General features: G+C 32.0%; 1 protein-coding gene across 1 annotated transcript; it reads right to left on the reverse strand.

Moving 5' to 3' along the window:
• Nucleotides 1–18,143: 18,143 nt before the first annotated feature.
• LOC137654139 (uncharacterized) lies at nt 18,144–19,475 on the reverse strand. Its single transcript, XM_068387780.1, has one exon. The coding sequence runs from the start codon at nt 19,473–19,475 to the stop codon at nt 18,144–18,146; it is 1,332 nt and encodes a 443-aa protein (XP_068243881.1).
• Between the last annotated feature and the right edge of the window lie 52 nt (nt 19,476–19,527).

Consider the following 19,527-nt stretch of genomic DNA (forward strand, 5'->3'; position numbering starts at 1 on the left):
ATGAAGTTTACTGTAGAGTATGAAACAGAGAGGCCACACTAGAACGATAAACTCATCAAAGAGAAGTTCCAAAACTGGTTAAAAAGTTATTGAAGTGTTTGAGACTTGAAATGAAATTCGGGAAAAGTTTATTCAGTGTTACAGAAATGACATCAATCTGATGGGTTTTACTCTATTACGTAGAGCTCTCTCTCTCTCTCTCTCTCTCTCTCTCTCTCTCTCTCTCTCTCTCTCTCTCTCTCTCTATTGCTGGTTGATTATGTCAATTCATAAGTATAAAAATATTACAATAATCTAATAAACTCCTATAGTCTCATATCTTCATTGTAATGCTCATAATTCCAAGATTCTTTGTATCGAAAAATGACGTTTAAATATCGACATATATGTCAAATATTGCGCTTACTCGTTCGGATTTTCTTGAAGATAAGGGGATACGATTTTAATTCCAAAGTATGAAAACACGTTAGGTTTCTTTCAATAGCAACAAATATGGTTTAATATTAACGGATTGAGAATTTACTTAACAGTACATACTATGCTCGAGCTCAGAAACTTCATAGGAGATATTGCTTTTTAACAACATTGAAATTCTTAATAAACAAATTTGTATATAAAAAATAGACAAGTTTTTCACGAATGAACTGGATCATTGAAAATAAGAATCCGTGAGAAATCTTGTAACTCAATGTTCCTTGTTATTACTAATTTGTATGTGTTACGAAGTATGACAGAGAGAGAGAGAGAGAGAGAGAGAGAGAGAGAGAGAGAGAGAGAGAGAGAGAGAGGGGGGCTGAGAAAGGAAGTCTTTGAACTTCGTTTTATCCCCTCAACGTGTCATAACAACTCTCTGAAATTCAGAACACCTGATAAACAACTTTGATAGTAAAACATCGTCTCTCTGCAAGAGAGAAAACACTTGACTCTATTAATATGTGAATATCGACAGTTGAATATGATTTAGTCAGTAGGCTATATTTTTGATTGGATGAGATTTATATGAAACAAGTGTTGGCGACCCGTCACAAATGACGGCTAAATATCAAGATGAATATGCACAAACACACACACAGATTCAACCCTTCCCACCCTATCCCCTTTCCCTAACTACTACATGGCAGTTTGGGCAATTAGTGATAGATTGTGGTTTCCGAGTGGTTACCGCTCAGCATGCCAGGTAAGAAATACACTCGCACGCACACACACACACACACACACACATATATATATATATATATATATATATATATATATATATATATATATATATATATATATATATATATATATATATATATATATATACTTGCTCTTTATTATAAATGACCGCTCCTGAAACAAAGTTTTCTTCAAATATTCATAAAGAAAAATAATTCTCAATTCTATATTGGTATATTGATGGTATCTATTTAATCTGAGGGTTATATATATATGTGTGTGTATATATATATATATATATATATATATATATATATATATATATATATATATATATATATATATATAATTACACATTCTGTGAAACTTATTGCCTAACGAGTAACGTTATTGACATATCAAATTAAAGATGCATTAAAATCCTTGTAGTTTTTCATTTATCCATTTATGTTTCCATTAAATATAAATAAAACTCAAAGATGATAACGGTTGATTAAAGTTTATCATACACAGCTTTTTAGCAGCTTAAAATGTGAAACCAGTTTTATTATTAACCCCAATAGGAATAGAAATTCGATATCTATTATATCAATTACTACAGTTATCATATTCTATAACTATCTGTCTTTTATACTTACGTATAATTTGATTATAGGTCAAAGAAACCATAATTGCCATACAGAGGTAGTAGGTTGGCCAGGGCACCAGGCACTCGTTGAGGTATTACCGCTAGATAATTTTGGTTCCTTTGACTGGCCAGACAGCACTACATTGGATCCTTATCTCTGGTTACGGCTCATAGTTATTTTACCAATACATACACCGAATAGTCTGGCCTATTCTTTATACATTCTCCTATGTCCTCATACAACTGACAACACAGATTACCAAACAATTCTTCCTCGCTCAAGGGGTTAACTACTGCACTGTGATTATTCAGTGGCTACTTTCCTCTTGTTAAGGGTAGAAAAGACTCTTTAGCTATGGTCAGCAGCTCTTCTAAGAGAAGAACACTCCAAAATCAAACCATTGTTCTCTGATCTTGGGTAGTGCTATAGCCTCTGTACCATGGTATTTCATGGTCTTGAGATAGAGTTCTCTTGCTTGTGGGTACACTCGGGCTAACTATTCTATTTTATTTTTCATCGTCTTGATTTTTCAAGTTTTTATAGTTTATATATGAGACATTTATTTTAATGTTGTTACTGTTCTTAAAATATTTTATTTTAATGATCAGTTACTTCTTTTGTAGTTTCCTTTCCTCACTGAGCTATTTTCTCTGTTGGAGTTCTCGGGCTTTTAGCATCCTGCTTTTCTAACTAAGATTGTAGCTTAGCAAGTGATAATAATAATAACAATAATAATAATAATAATAATAATAATAATAATAATAATAATATTTCTTATTTCTACAATGAACAAATCATTACATTTTGTACTGAAAAACCCCTGTTGTCAGGTCTTGCAGGTCGTCACCCTTAAGACGATCATCTCTGATGGAGGAAAGTTTTGATAACTTTGCAACTTCATCGGAGTCTCATCTCGAGGGCGTTCCCAGGGCATTTTTGCGCCAAAACCGAATATTATCATAAAATCTAAGATTTTAGAAATATTTTGAATCCGTATTCTATAAATGACGAGTATTTGGATACACACACACACACACACACACAAACACACACACACACACACATATATATATATATATATATATATATATATATATATATATATATATATATATATATATATATATATATATATATATATATAACACAGATGGCTACCGGAGTATTTGCGACCAACCAATTTCGTTACGAGCGTTAGCCCCAAGAGCTAATATTTTGATGCTATTTTCATTAGCTTATTAATCTCTTAGTTCAAACTGGTTTCTGCTTGACCTTGGCTCGCTTCGTTTCCCAATTACCATTATTTCATTGCTCCGGTCTTCTGTTCCTGTGGATGGTACATGGATGTGCTGTCCACGCCAGCCGCGTTGGATAGTGTATTGGCGTTAATTTAATCACTTATTTCCAACTGGTTTTTACTCCTTTCCTTGTATAATCATAATCTTTTAATTAATCTTATATGGTTGATGAAATATGGATTGTAGATACATTATAGCAGAAAAATGGTTAATAGTTATCCTACTATGGTGGTATCGAAATTTTGTAGTACCTAGTACTTTCGTGTATCTATACACTTCATCAGGGTATATTACAAAGGGATTAACATGAGAAAGACGTCAATAACCTAAAAAAGTGAACAATAAAAAAAATGACAGGAACACCTTATCCCCTAACAAGCTTGTTGACTGTGCTAGTTGCTGATAAGGTGTTCCTCTGAATACTTTTCATATTCACTTTCCCTTTACTTATTGCCGTCCTCCAACCGTAAATCACTTTCTACTGCACCTTGAAGAAGTGTATATTAAAATTCACGAAAGCGCCCTGTACAAAAATATTTAATTATTTCTACTAGCTTTTGCTCTCTCTCTCTCTCTCTCTCTCTCTCTCTCTCTCTCTCTCTCTCTCTCTCTCTCTCTCTCTCTCTCTTGTAATTTGTCCTTACTTTTTTATATTGTTTACATATTTCCTTGTTTCTTTTCCTTACTGACTATTTTTCCCTGTTGGAGCCCTTGGGCTTATAGCATCTTCATTTTCCAACTAGGGTTGTAGCTTGGCTAGTAATAATAATAATAATAATAATAATAATAATAATAATAATAATAATAATAATAATAACACATATATATTCTCAACTAATTAATTATAATCACGTCTGTTCCTAAAACTAGAAAAGTGTTTCGCGAAAATTAAGAGAGATGTAATGGCATATAACTAACACAAACATCATTTCCGATATTTCTATCATGGAAACTATTTAGTCATAATTAAGTTGTTATCAGGATATCTTGAATTGGAGCATTACAGCACATATCTCCCAGGACCCTGGGTCCCGATTCTTTCAGTGAAAATATACTTTTATTTGCATATTCATAAAAGATATGAACAATCGAAGTAATCTAAACACAGAAAAGTTTCTACACTTCTAATTTTGATAGTAAAATGATAGGTTTTAGGTTATATGATACATAATTTTATTTTTATTGAAGTCTAACTACAATGTAAAGCTAGGGTTTATCAATTCAATGACTCGTAAATAAAGTACAAATGATTGATTTATTATAACATACTATATATGTTTGCCGTGCAAAAGATCATTACAAATTCCAAGGCAAAAGTAAAATCTATAAGCAAGAAAATCCCGGATTCTGAACAGATTTCCCCAAATCCAGTCTCGAAACCAAATGGATTTCAAGGCATTCCGAATCCTCGTTCCATTAGGCGTCTGTATAATTTATCTCCTCATGACGTGTTTGGTACCTGTTTGAGCACCATTAACCGACAGCTTCTATCCTTGATTATTATCCAAATCTCTGATGATAATATAATATCAGATCATCTGGCTTGGTGGGAATGGGGAACATCTGTTCGCAGTTAAATGAGAGATTCAAGCATCCTCGCTTTGGGTTCAGTGAGCGTTCAAGCACATTGTACGTCGTCCATTTCAAGGGAAGAATTAGCATATCTGTGAATGGTTTGATGATTAAATTTAATGCGGTTTTATTTAATACACTTACATGTATCCTTTTCCTAACTGTCTGGTTGGGTATAATACATAAACTTGAACACACAAGGGTTAGTAGTCTATATGAAATGTGGATTTGTCTTGTATGTAGATTTAATTTTCTATTATTCATATTACTTAGTGTTCCAATTATGGAAGATTTTATCTCCAGGGGATATATATAACTACTCATTATATCTAAGGGTATGTGAAAACGAGAAAGGAAGTTACGCTAAGAAGAATAAAGACTCCTGATGTCGTTCAATCGTACTTTTGATGTAGTTTACTAGTGGAATCTTATCAAAATAAAGCAGAACATAAGACAAAAAGAAATATGATCACTGAAATCCTATTACAATACACTAATAATTAATTCTCCCTTCGTTTAATAACATTATCCCTTGGTGATCATCTAGAACGCAATATCGGATAGTTATTGATATGAAGCTTTCCAAGATCTCCAATTAAGGGATTCAGTGGTACTTCTCCCTTGGCAATATCTGTTGGAGCATTTCAAAGAAGGGTTCTGATTCTGTTAATGAACTTTCGGAGGACTGATGATGTAATGTTGGAACTTCTTTGTCGCTATAAACAAGCAGTTCCTAATTTCAATTGAGAAAATGTTTACTACATTAGAAGTCAAGGATAATATAGTTTTCATTATAATTTTACAAATTTCCATTTGCTTGGTAAAAAAGGTAATTGGCCAATTTCCTTTTATACATATTTTGGTCACGTTTATTAATATATTTTCCGTTTCATCATGCATACTATGTCATTATAATATATCCACGTTAACAAAATTTTCGTAATTTTAGAGATTTTGTACTATTGCATACACACAAACAGATGGGCACAGACGAACGCACAAGAACGTTCGTCCTTCAAGAGGCAAGTCTATCTTTTACGTCTGGATAAAATCCTTAGTTCTTTGCGTATATTTCTTGGTTTCATCGGGTCTGGTCAGGTTATGGGTAGAAAAATCTCCGTGTCACGTCTACAGTATAGTTCTATTTAATATTTTGTTTAATGAGAAATACCAAATAATGAATTTGTTTGTTATCAAAAAACAAGTCTATGGAGAACTAGAATACAATTTTTTTCAATTGAATTGTGTCTACTTTGTCTACAAAATTTATTAAACTCTTTTTAACCCAAATCTAATGAAAGAAAGTAATCGGATATACAGATCATAAGCTAAACAATAAGGGACAACTTATTTCATTTTATTTTGATATGAAATAACTAGAAAGAACGGATATACAGTAAATTGACCTAATTGTCCCTAATAGGATATAGCTGCAGAAAATAGAGAAATTTACTATTAATTTTATCTTACTTGAAATATCTACAGAGGAATGAAGAAGTCGATAGATCTATTATTTCTAAAGAAATCATTGATAAAATTTGTCTTACATAAGGAATAACTACCGAATTATTTTCTCAATGCCATTTTTTTTCTTTTGGAAAAGTGGATAACACCAACACAAAAGTGGAAGAGTATTTTTGACTAATCTTCCTAATTATTTATTAAAGTAATTTTCGTTCAATTTAAAGGATTGATGATTCTAATTTCGCTTTCATTGAATAAAAAAAAACCTAAATATTTTCAATAGTTATGTTTGTGTGTGAGACTTGAACATAAAAGATCATAAAGAGAATTCAAAGGCGGCAAGAGATTCCATCTTTTATCTATATCTTTTGATCTGATGAAAAATCTATGATTCAAAAGTAGGCTTCTGGACCAATATGCATAAATGATGGGTCAGCAAAAAATAAAGAAAATAAAAAACCGTATTCTATCAGTAATCAAGGGGTTTCATGGCTTATGGAATGCTTTTGTAATTATTACTAGAGTAAACAGAATACACTAATAAGATTGATAGTTGAATATATATATATATATATATATATATATATATATATATATATATATATATATATATATATATATATTAAAAAAGGCCCATAAATGAAACTAAGGAATTATAAATAAATTACTATATTTCGACTGATATACATTGGCCATCTTCAAGATGTAATGTAAAAATGAGGAATACAGTGGACAGTGACGGTTTATATAGGAAATCAAAAGGGTGTTTCCAATTGTTCTAAAGTTGCTATAAGTGCTCGAAGGATTAGCCAAATCTAATTACATCCTTTCAGCACTTATAACAACTTTAGAACAATTGGAAACACTCTTTTGCTTTCCAATATAAACCCTCACTGTTCACCCTATTCCTCCTTTTTACTTTACATCCTGAAGAGGCCAATGTGTATTGGTTGAAATACAGTGATTCATTTATATTTCCTTTGTTTCTTTTATGGGCCTTTTGAAAAAAAAGAAAAAAAAACATGTTAAACTGTTCGATTACAGTTATAAGCAAGACACGCACACACATATATACAGTATATATATATATATATATATATATATATATATATATATATATATATATATATATATATATATATATATATATATATATATATATATATATATATATATGGGTTTTTAGAGGTTTTTTAAAGGTACATGAGGATGTCAACGCAAAATAATAATAATGATAATAATAATAATAATAATAATAATAATAATAATAATAATAATAATAATAATAATAATAACAAGAGCAATACATCTTTCTGACTTTCGCTATCCATAATAGAAAATATCATGTTAATGTTGAGGAGTTTTATACCTAACAGAGAGAGAGAGAGAGAGAGAGAGAGAGAGAGAGAGAGAGAGAGAGAGAGAGAGAGAGAGAGAGAGAGAAATTAGGTTTCCCTTCTTTGTTACAGGAACTATTGATACATAATTAATTTGGAAGTCCAACATCCAAATTCATAGCTTGACTCGGCATCTGAAATCCAATTAATGTGTAAGCTGTTGATTTTAACATTCCGGGTAGCCATCTTTTTTTTTTACTCTGGAATTGCTTTGAGATTTCACGGCCTTTTTCAGCCTTTGATAATCCGGCAGAGACGTGAAAATAGCCTGGAATGACATTTACTGCTGTTGCAGAATTTATGATATAATATAATATATTACAACATTATATTATATTGTATTATATTTATACCATATTTCATATCATGAATTCATAATTATAAACATTTGGAATTATATTTATTAATTTCCTAATCTATAATAATTATAAGATACTTAAAGTTATTATAGTAAAAAAAAAAAAATTCCAAAATGAAAAAATAATCCTTAGGAAATAAATCTATCATCAGTATGAAGATTATTTCTTTTTAAGAAGCAAAATATATAAGTATTCTTTTCTATGAACACGAAATATCCTACTGATATCATATCTGGTACGTGATACTTCGTCTCAGTAATGGTTATAAGATTAAAGACATTTCGAGGATGTGAGGTAAAAGTATGCAAAATTATAACGTTTAATTTTTCTGAGAGTATTAAACGATAATGAATATCTCGAGTATTGAATAGCGTGTAAAATGTTAATGCATTATAAAAGAAATGTTTATCATAACTCAAGGACATTATATTACTCAGTACCTTTATTACTTTTTGCGTCATGAAAGGAAGAGTATTATGTTTCAAATAATTTGTGCTTCAGAAGATTAAGAGTATTTCTTTAATATTTCAAGCCGTCTAAAGTAGAATTTGTATGCGAACAAGTGTTTAATAGCGTTAACGGGAAGACACAAATTACTTATAAAGCTGAAACATTGAAGAAATCCTTTGAAAAAAAAAAGTTTTATATCCATCTCGGTCGATTTATATCCAACTCGGAAAAGTAATTAAAAATATAGCAGATGTCACATCGAAGGGAATATCTAATATGATAGACAGATTAAACCGGTAAAAATCTCTCTCTCTCTCTCTCTCTCTCTCTCTCTCTCTCTCTCTCTCTCTCTCTCTCTCTCTCTCTTATAAATAACACTGAATAAATATGGTCATATCTGTAATCCAAAAACTAGGTCAGAAATTCGTCCATTACAGGTTTTCATTTTACATGTGGCATCGGAAATGTAATTTCAATATTTTCTAATGAAAATCAGGTAAATAAAGATTGTCTTCATTAAACACAAAAGAGAAATGTACAATACTCACTACTATTAACGCAATCAATTTAAAATCATCAGTTTTAATTCGTCATATAAGAAGTTCACATACTCTACTATATCGTATAAGTTTATACATGCTTTTATATATATATATATATATATATATATATATATATATATATATATATATATATGTGTGTGTGTGTGTGTGTGTGTGTGCGCGTGTGTATGTTATTATTATTATTATTATTATTATTATTATTATTATTATTATTATTATTATTCAGTGTTACGCTACAACTGTAATTAAAAAAGCAGCATGCTATAAGCCCAAGGAGCTTCAACAGGGAAAGTAGCCCAGTGAGGAAAGGAAACAAGGAAAAATCAAATATTTTAAGAACAGTGACAGCAATAAATGTCTCCCATATAAAGTATACAAACTTGAACAAAACAAGAGGAAAAGAAATAAGATAGAATAGTGTCCCATTGTGTACTCTCAAGCAAGAGAACTCTAACCCAATATAGTGGCAGACCATGGTACAGAGGCTATGGCACTACCTTAAGACTAGAGAACAATGGTTTGATTTTGAAGTGGCCTTCTCCTAGAAGAGCTGCTCACCCTTATCAAGAGGAAAGTGTCCACTGAGCAATTATAGTGCAGTAACCCCTTGGGTGAAGAAGAATTATTTGGTAATCTCGGTGTTGTCAGGGCTATGATGACAGAGGGGAATGAGTAAAGAATAGGCCACACCATTCGGTGTTTGTGTGTAAGCAAATGGAAAATGAACCGTATCCATAGAGAAGGATCCAATGTAGTACTGTCTGGCCAGTCAAAGGACTCCATAACTTTTTAGCTGTAGTAAATATATATATATATATATATATATATATATATATATATATATATATATATATATATATATGTATGTATGTATGTATGTATGTATGTATATATGTATATACCCAAATACCCAAACATGATCGATCAGTCTTACTTTATCTGCATCTCGTTTCTGAATATTTAATCAGAACTGCCAAAGCCTTGAGCCTCATGAGGTAAGCCTCACCTTAATTTATGTTTCATTTATAATTTGCAGTTTAAGTCCGAGTTTTCATATACTGTTCCTATTGTATAGGTATCTTTTTTTTTAGTTTCCCTACCCTCTGACATATTAATAAAAATCATGAAATTTTGTAAACAGCATTTATATGAATATCATGAAATTTTGTAAACAGCATTTATATGAATCACCCTCTTAGATTTCGTAATTTTACTGTGATAACTGTATTGTAAAGACTGATTAATAAATGTAACAAAAAAGTTTTTTTACATGTATAACCAGAAAGCTATTCCATAGTTTGGAATAATTTAGAAAAGAAAACAATGAAACAATGACACTCGTGTTTAGGTATCAATAAATTTCATTCACCTTATAATGTATTTCTATGTATATTTCTCGTTTACATTTCAAAGATAAACAAGTTTGTATAACTGAAGTGTTTTCATAAAAAAACGACATAGTTCCAGCAATTCTCACATCAAATTCATAAATGTGGAATAATCCTTGTGCAATAAACTTCCTTAATATTTGTCGATTCCTATACCTACAATGTCATTCACCTTTTCTCATTGGTACTTCCAATCTTCAGGTTCCCTGTTGGAGCCTTTGGTTCATTATCCAACTTTTCCAACTAGGGTTATAGCCTAGCAAGTAATAATAATAATAACAATGATAATAATAATAATAATAGTAATAATAATAATGATGATGATGATAATGATAATGATAATAATAATATTGATAATAATAACAATAACAGTAATAATGATAATGATAATAATAACGAGAGCAATCAGATATTTCTGACTTCCGCCAAAGATCCTCTCCTAAATATAATGGGGTCGTCCATGACCTGAGATCTATCTGTGATGTAAATTTCGCCAAATCCTGTCAAATAGTTTTTGACGTTATCTTTATAATGGCAAAAAATGCAATCCCGGATCTAAATCCTGATCCGGATCATCTCCAAAATTCAATGGGATTGTCCATGACCTAAGATCTATATGTGGTGAAAATTTTGCCAAGATCTGCCGAATAGTTTTGACGTTATCTTTAAAATGACAAAAAATGCAAATCCGGATCTGGACCATCTCACATATTTATTGGGATCGTCCATGACCTAAGATCTATCGGTGGTGAAAATTTCGCCAAATTCTGTCGAAGTTATGATATTATCTTTAAAATAGCAAAAAATGCAAACCCGGATCTAAATCCGGATCCGGATCATCTCCAAAATTCAATGGGATCGTCCATGACCTAAGATCTATGTGTGGTGGAAATTTCGCCAAAATCTGTCGAATAGTTTTGATGATATCTTTAAAATGGCAAAAAAAGCAAATCCGGATCTAATTCCGGATCTAGATCATCAAAATTCAATGGGATCGTCCATGATCTAAGATCTAGCTGTGGTGAAAATTTCGCCAAAATCTGTCGAATAATTTTGACGTTATCTTTAAAATGGCAAAACAATGCAAATCTGGATATAAATCTTAATCCGGATCATCTCCAAAATTCAATGGGATCGTCCATGACCTAAGATCTATCTGTAGTGAAAATTTCGCCAAAATCTGTCGAATAGTTTTGATGTTATCTTTAAAATGGCAAAAAATGCAAATACGGATCTAAATCCGGATCCGGATCATCTCCAGAATTCAATGGGATCGTTCATGACCTAAGATCTATGTGTGGTGGAAATTTCGCCAAATTCTGTCAAAGTTATGATGTTATCTTAAAATAGGAAAAAATGCAAATCCTAATGTAGAATCCAGATCTTGATCCGGATCCTCTCCTAAATTTAATGGGGTCGTCCATGACCTGAGATCTATCTGTGGTGAATATTTCGCCAAATTCTGTCAAATAGTTTTGACTTTACCTTTATAATGGCAAAAAATGCAATCCCGAATCTAAATCCGGATCCGGATCATCTCCAAAATTCAATGAGATCGTCCATGACCTAAGATCTATGTGTGGTGGAAATTTCGCCAAAATCTGTCGAATAGTTTTGATGTTATCTTTAAAATGGCAAAACAATGCAAATCTGGATATAAATCCAAATCCGGATCATCTCCAAAATTCAATGGGATCGTCCATGACCTAAGCTCTATATGTGGTGAAAATTTTGCCAAAATCTACCGAATAGTTTTGACGTTATCTTTAAAATGACAAAAAATGCAAATCCGGATCTAAATCCGGATCCGGACCATCTCCAAAATTTAATGGTATCGTCCATGACCTAAGATCTATCTGTGGTGAAAATTTCGTCAAAATCTGTCGCGTAGTTTTGACGTAATCCTGTCCACAGACACACACAAATAAACAAATAAAATGGAATCTGAATCAGGATCCGGATCTTGTCCAAAATTTAATGGGGTCGTCCATGGCCTAAGATCTATCTGTGGTGAATAATGTTAAAATCCGTCGAGCAGTTTTGACGTAATCCTGTCCACAGAAACACGAAAAGGCAAATCTGGATTTAGAATCCGAATGTGATTCCGGATCCACAGGCAAATGTCCACAGACACACAGACAAATAAACCTAATCGATCGCTTAACCTAATTGGCAGAGATTATAATAATAGTAAATTGATTTCGGACATAGCCTATTTGGAACTATTTATAAATTATCAGTTGTCAAAACTTTTCTTTAAACATCTTAGATTTCAAAATCCATAAAACAACAATTTATTTCAAAATGTAGCCCTTATAATGATCAATAAAATTATAATAATAATGGGGTTGTGGTGGTCTATTGGAAACGCTCCTGTCTGGCAATCACCGGACTGAGGTTCGAGTCCTTCTCAAGCTCAATAGTTTCTTGTAGTGTCTGTAACATCACCATCCTTGTAAGCTAAGGATTTGGGGTTTGGGGCAGCCTATAGGTCTACCTCCTGAGTCATAATCAGCCATTACGTGGTCCTCCCTGGTCTTAGCTTCAGTGGGGAGGGGACATGAGCACTGATCATGTATATATATATATATATATATATATATATATATATATATATATATATATATATATATATATATACATATATATATATTTATATATATATATATATATATATATATATATATATATATATATATATATATATATATATATATATATATATATATATATATATATATATATATACATTATATATATATATATGTGTGTGTGTGGTCAGTCTCTTGGGCATTGTCCTGCTAACCAGGGTTATGTCACTGTCCCCTGCCTCTACCATTCATGGACGGCCTTTAAACCTTCATGTTGGGAAAAGAAAAATTAAATAGTTGAAGGCTGATGCTGGTGCGGAAATTGGAAAAAAAATGTCAACGTTTTGTAAAAGTCAAACCTTTCCCAGTGTCAGCACGTCTTTCATGAGTCAGTCATTTCTGGAAATTGACCGTGAACAAAGGTCCCTCTGGAAAGATAGAGATGTATTACCAATAATTTATAATTCCAACGATATGTCTGGAAAAACATAGCGAATGCATTGTCAGGAAACGATCTTTTACTGGGGAAAGTGACTATTTCTTATATTTATAATTAGAATTATGTTCTCACTTTGTTTCGATATATAATCAAATTAAACTTCTTATTATTATTATTATTATTATTATTATCATTAATAAGGAAGCAGTTTAAAAAGAGAAAATATGGAAGTAGGAAGTAAAAATATACTGTAAAATAAAACTAGCACAAAAGAGGATGTTTTATATATACAACAAAAGATAATAATTCAAATTACTTAATTTTACCATACGATTTAAAAGTCCTTCAGTCAACCTGACTAAGAAAAAGGTATCCTGTCCATGTTCAAACTTCCTAAGTGAAATCTTTTTTGTGTGTGTGTGTGTGTGTGTGTGTGTTTAATAACACTACCTGTATTAATTGATGCTCTTCATCCAGGTTCTGACCCCATCAGATAGCATGAATTTCCTACGGTGATATACTTTCTCCAAGAAAGTTGATATTAATGGAAAGATTGCTACAAATGCCTACCGGAATACTTATTTAATGTTGAAAATAGTCTTCAACTTTATATTCGACGTTACCTTAGATTTCTTTAAATTTCTTGATGGAAAAGAATAAGTACGTCACGGAATATAATCTAAGTCTTATATATTAAAACTGAATTAAAATTGAGTATTTTTATAGCTCTCGTTTAATAACAACCGGTAAAGTAAATCATATCTATATCTATCTATCTATCTATCTATCTATCTATCTATATATATATATATATATATATATATATATATATATATATATTCCTTAATGTTTGTCTGGAACAAATAATTTTTATTGATTCACTATTATTTCCCCTTTGACAACGAAATATAAGCTACCATGAAACGAGGCAAACTAACAATTGTGGATTTAAACTGCGCCACCATGAATCTTGAACAGGACCTTCCCGCAAGAGTATTTGAGTCAGATGCTACCTAAGGACGCGGCAGGACAAACTTAGCAAAAGAAGACTTGCACAAAAAGCCCAGTTGGAGAGAGCTGGCTTTATTTATTTACGCACATTCTTACGCGGTTTGGTCTTGGGCCCAGTTTATGGCCTCTAGCGTTCCTCGAAAGATTAATTCGCGCTGGTGCTACTTATTCCTAACAGAGTAAGAACGTCAACCTTGCATGCACATCAGTGGAGTTGGGGATGAATAGTTGAATGAACATACAAGGGTACGTATTTTTTCTAAACCTTATCTCATAAAATCGTATCAAGTATAAAATGACCTTGAAAAACAACCATTGTTCAATATCGCAAATGTTATTTATATAAATAATGATTAAACCTAGATTAGTCCATCAAACACATCATAATCTACGTTAATTAGTCACAATAAAGAAACTAAATTATATCAAACTTCATCAGAGTTATTTGCGCTTGAATCTGAGATTCCAATACGCACATTATCAATGTTAATGACCTTATTATATTGATTAAAATTTCGATAATAATTCTTTGAAATTGTTAAAATTATCTCTCTCTCTCTTGAAGTTAAATATTGCTTTAGATAACAAGTGCAAATCTAAGGAGAGTAAATATTCATATCATCCGGCCCCCATCTCTCTGGTATTTGTTTGGTAGTGCATCTCTCTCTCTCTCTCTCTCTCTCTCTCTCTCTCTCTCTCTCTCTCTCTCTCTCTCTCTCAACTGTCAATATATGTAATAAAAGTGACCATTATGGATTTTACTTTTCTGCAGAAAAATTAAAGAGCTCATTGCTTATTCTGATAGAGACGCGCTGCAACTAACTTTACTCACGATTGCTTGCAGCTTATAACTAGACTTTTTAAAGACACTTGTCTTCTTTGACATACTTGTATAGATAGGCATTATTACTACTACTATTAGTAGTAGTAGTAGTAGTAGTAGTAGTAAATTCAATGACGTTCTTAAACCTCTACAAAAGTAAATAGTGAATTTTTTTTAATGTAATCAAATGCTACTTATCAGCCATTAATGCTTAAAATTATGTAATAGCCAAAAGGTAACTTGAAATAACGCTAAATTATTCATCTTCTTGAAGTACAAATTGCTTTAATAAATTCCTCACTTTACCCAGGCAAATATTCTAGGTTCCGGATAAATGAGGAAAATACCTTTACTTAACAGGGTTTTTGACTTTAGAAATTAACGTAGATTCACCTAACTTGTTTATGATGTAGTTAATGGATATGCTCACCAAACTGTTTCCATGTAAGTTACATATAGTAAATCTAACATTAACGACATCGCTGTACATATTCGCAAGACTATCAGCATATAGTAGATTAGAGAGAGAAAAAAAAATAGTTATACTTGTATATATACAATGTATATATATATATATATATATATATATATATATATACATGTACAAATATACATTTATATATATACACAAATAGATAAATACAAACACAAACATATGTATATATATATATATATATATATATATATATATATATATATATATATATATATATATATATATATATATATATATATATATATATATATATATATATATCACATACACACCCCACCAATACAAACACACACACACACACACACACACACACACACATATATATATATATATATATATATATATATATATATATATATATATATATATATATATACTGTATATTAGAAAATCCGCGTTGACACGATCACGTGACCAACACGCCTCGTTAGACTTGAACCTGATGCGATTGCCTCAAGGGAAGAAATAACAACGTTCCGGGATGCTGAGAAACAAGATGTCTCTCTTTTGGAAAAGTTCGACAAATATGTTTTCCGACCATCAGGGAAAAGCCTACAAATCGGAGGCTTGGCAGAAGTATTTACCATGACAGAAGCTATATTTCTATCCTCTTTTATTGCTGAGTAGTTGCCAGAATTTGTTTAACAATTAAATGTTTATTATTATTTTATCTTTAAATCTATTAGCAATTATTTGCTTAGTTTTATAGTGAAAATTCATTATTTCTATGAAATATGTTTCTTTTAATTCAATCTGTTCTAAGTTACACCAATGTTTTTCTATTATATCTTATTTCCCCCTTCTTAATATATTCTCCCACTATATTTCTCTTCTTTTCAAATGTTTATCTTCTTGTAAATATTATTGTCTCTTGCTTAAAAGAACTACTTGTCAAAATTCTTCCACGGGATGAATGACACTCCAGGAAATTAGTTTTTTCTTATTACTTTTTGAAAAATCATTTGTCTGTGGGTATTTGAAAGTCCTTTCCATATGTTCTTTTGTAAGTATCCGAACATTGTTTTGCCACTTGAAAGCTCTCGAATATACAAGCAAGTGACAGTATTTCCATTCTTGCCTTATAAATGTAAGTTCAAAAGTAATATATATTTTTTTTTTTCTGCGAAGTTCAAAGATTGTAAAACAATCAGAATAATTCGAACAGTAGCATAGGTCTCATTACATGGAACTGTATGAAATAATCATGTCTCTCTTAAATGTGTATATTATTGGGCCCAGTGTATTGATTATTTTCACCTAAACATTCTTTTAATACAAAAAAAAAGTCGTATTTCAACAATACTTAAAACATTAGTTCACATAACTTCTTTCTAAAATGGGAACTAATGGCACAAATCATACCTAAAAGTTGCGTCTCTAAAATGAAATGACTTATATTGTTTTTGTTTTTTCCCTTTTATTAACTTTCCCATGAACCAAAAGGAGGAAAAGGTTCAGTTAATGAAAAAGTTGGAGTCATGTTTTTTTCATAACTCTCATGAGAGCTTTAGTTTGTTTCCAAAGCCGATTAATGAACGGCCATCTGAAGTTTTAAAACTTTATATATATTTATTGGCGCGTTCCAGTAAGTTTAAACCATTGACTTGGCAGAAACAAACAAGTGTATCAGGAGCTGATGTCTATTTATTCTCTACCAATCAAAGATGGTGAAAAACTGAAAAATACAAAATAAAGCAAATTTTACAATGTGATAAGTAATGTAGGCTAAATAAACTCTGAAAGTTTTGAAAATGTCCAAACAAGGCCATGGAAGTGAAGTTTACAAGTACAGTATGAACAAGTTGTACATGAAACAGTAGAAATTTCAGAAATATCAATATAGATCTATGAATAGTTATATAATTTCACAAGAAAACAAATCAAAATGTTATAGTTACATACGCTGTGGTTAGCCACAAATTGTATCAGCAAACAAGTTGTCCTGTAGATATCTTATAAGGCAATATTCCTGTATGTAGGTAACACTATACTACTCTTCAGAGAAGTTTGTTTAACCTTTTGAAGACTATCTTTTCTGACACAGACCAGAAACTCAAACCTGTCACAACATAATTACAAGTGTAAACAGTCTGTTGAAGAACCACTCAACAAGCATTGAACACTGGTTCTAAACAATACTTACAAAATACTCAAAATACCAATTATCTCCTTTTACCAAGTTAAAAGAAAATTAACGAAATATACAGTAGGTTTCCACAGATAACATCAGTTGCAATTCTAGACCATGTATAGAAGTGTTTGTCAAAATTAACCATTCCTATAAATGCAGAAGTATAAATAACATTTATAATATATAATATACTTTCGAGTCTATTGATCCATCAAAAAGTCACTAGTATTGTGCCACAGAACAAACTTCCTGTATGTCTAAAAACTATTATATCTAATTAAATGAATGTAGCTCAGTACACTCCCCGTCTGATATCTACCGGATATCACTATATCAAATAATAAATATTGGATACAATGTCACTGAATACAGAATTATAGACAGTTCTCTACAAGAAGAATCATATCCACGATTGGACGTGTGTAGATGGTCGGTTTACCGTTGACGATGGTACGCACTTCAGCTTTCCGGACATGATCGTCGGAACTTTTCAGAGGATTCATTATTACACCCATTGGCCATTGGGTACGACATAAGTTTTTGTCCTTGAGTAGGACCACATCTCCTTTGACAAGATCTCGGCGATGCTCAATCCATTTCTGACGTTGCTGTTGCTGTAATAACGGTAAATACTCCTTTCTCCAACGAGACCAAAAGATACTGGCTAAAGCTTGCACACGTTTCCACTCTACAAGATGCAAGTCTCTTTCATTGAAGTCTCCTAATTGATCCGATGTGAAGATATAATCTGTCTTCTGAGTTAATAACATAGTTGGTGTTAAGATTAATGGGTCTTCTGGATCTGTTGACACAGGTACTAGAGGCCTGGAGTTAATTATCGCCGACACTTCTGTCAGGAACGTGTTTAGTACATCATGTGTTAGGCTTTTTCCGGTATGGTTTAACAACATGGAGTCTAGTATCCTCCTGGTGATGCCAATCATCCTTTCCCATGCTCCTCCCATGTGAGAGGAATGGGGTGGATTAAAGATCCAAGTAGTTCCTGAATTGTACAAGAATTTCCTGAAAGGTCCATCCTCGACGTTAATAGAGTCTATTCTCAGCTTGTCGACTGCACCAATAAAATTAGTTCCACGGTCGGACCGGAATATTTTCACTTGACTTCTTAGAGATATAAATCGTCTGACGGTGTTAATAAAAGCCGAGGAGCTCATCTCTTCAATAAGCTCGATATGAACAGCTCTGGTTACTAGGCAAGAAAAAAGTATAGCCCAACGCTTGGAGTTAGCATATCCACCGCGAGTTCTATGTGAAACTATTGTCCATGGTCCAAAGGCATCTACTCCTACATTTGTAAATGGAGGTGATGGCTCAAGACGATCCTCCGGTAAATCAGACATGATTTGACACTCCGTCTTTCCTCTTAGCTTACGACATGTCACACACTTGTGAATGAATGATGAAATCAAGCGTTTCCCTCCAACAATCCAGAATCCAGCGGATCTAACTGCTCCATCAGTGAAGTGTCTGCCCTGATGTCTGACTTTACCATGGTAGTGTCTGACTAACAGCATTGCTATATGATGACGTCCTGGTACAATTATGGGTTTCTTTTCTTTCAACCTCAAGTCAGAATTGACTATTCGGCCTCCTACTCGTAGCATCCCTTGTTCGTCCAAGAATGGATTGAGGTTGGCTATCTGACTGCACATTGGTACCGGTTCATTTTGCTGAAGACAGTCCATTTCCACTCGGTAAACTTCCGATTGTACTGACCTTATGATGAAGTTTTCAGCG

This window comes from Palaemon carinicauda, chromosome 15 (assembly GCF_036898095.1).
Source record: "Palaemon carinicauda isolate YSFRI2023 chromosome 15, ASM3689809v2, whole genome shotgun sequence".
NCBI lineage: Eukaryota > Metazoa > Arthropoda > Malacostraca > Decapoda > Palaemonidae > Palaemon > Palaemon carinicauda.

Bases quoted from the DNA above. Each gene is read 5' to 3' on its own strand.
- LOC137654139 (XM_068387780.1), bottom strand. From the start codon at position 19,475: ATGGACTGTCTTCAGCAAAATGAACCGGTACCAATGTGCAGTCAGATA.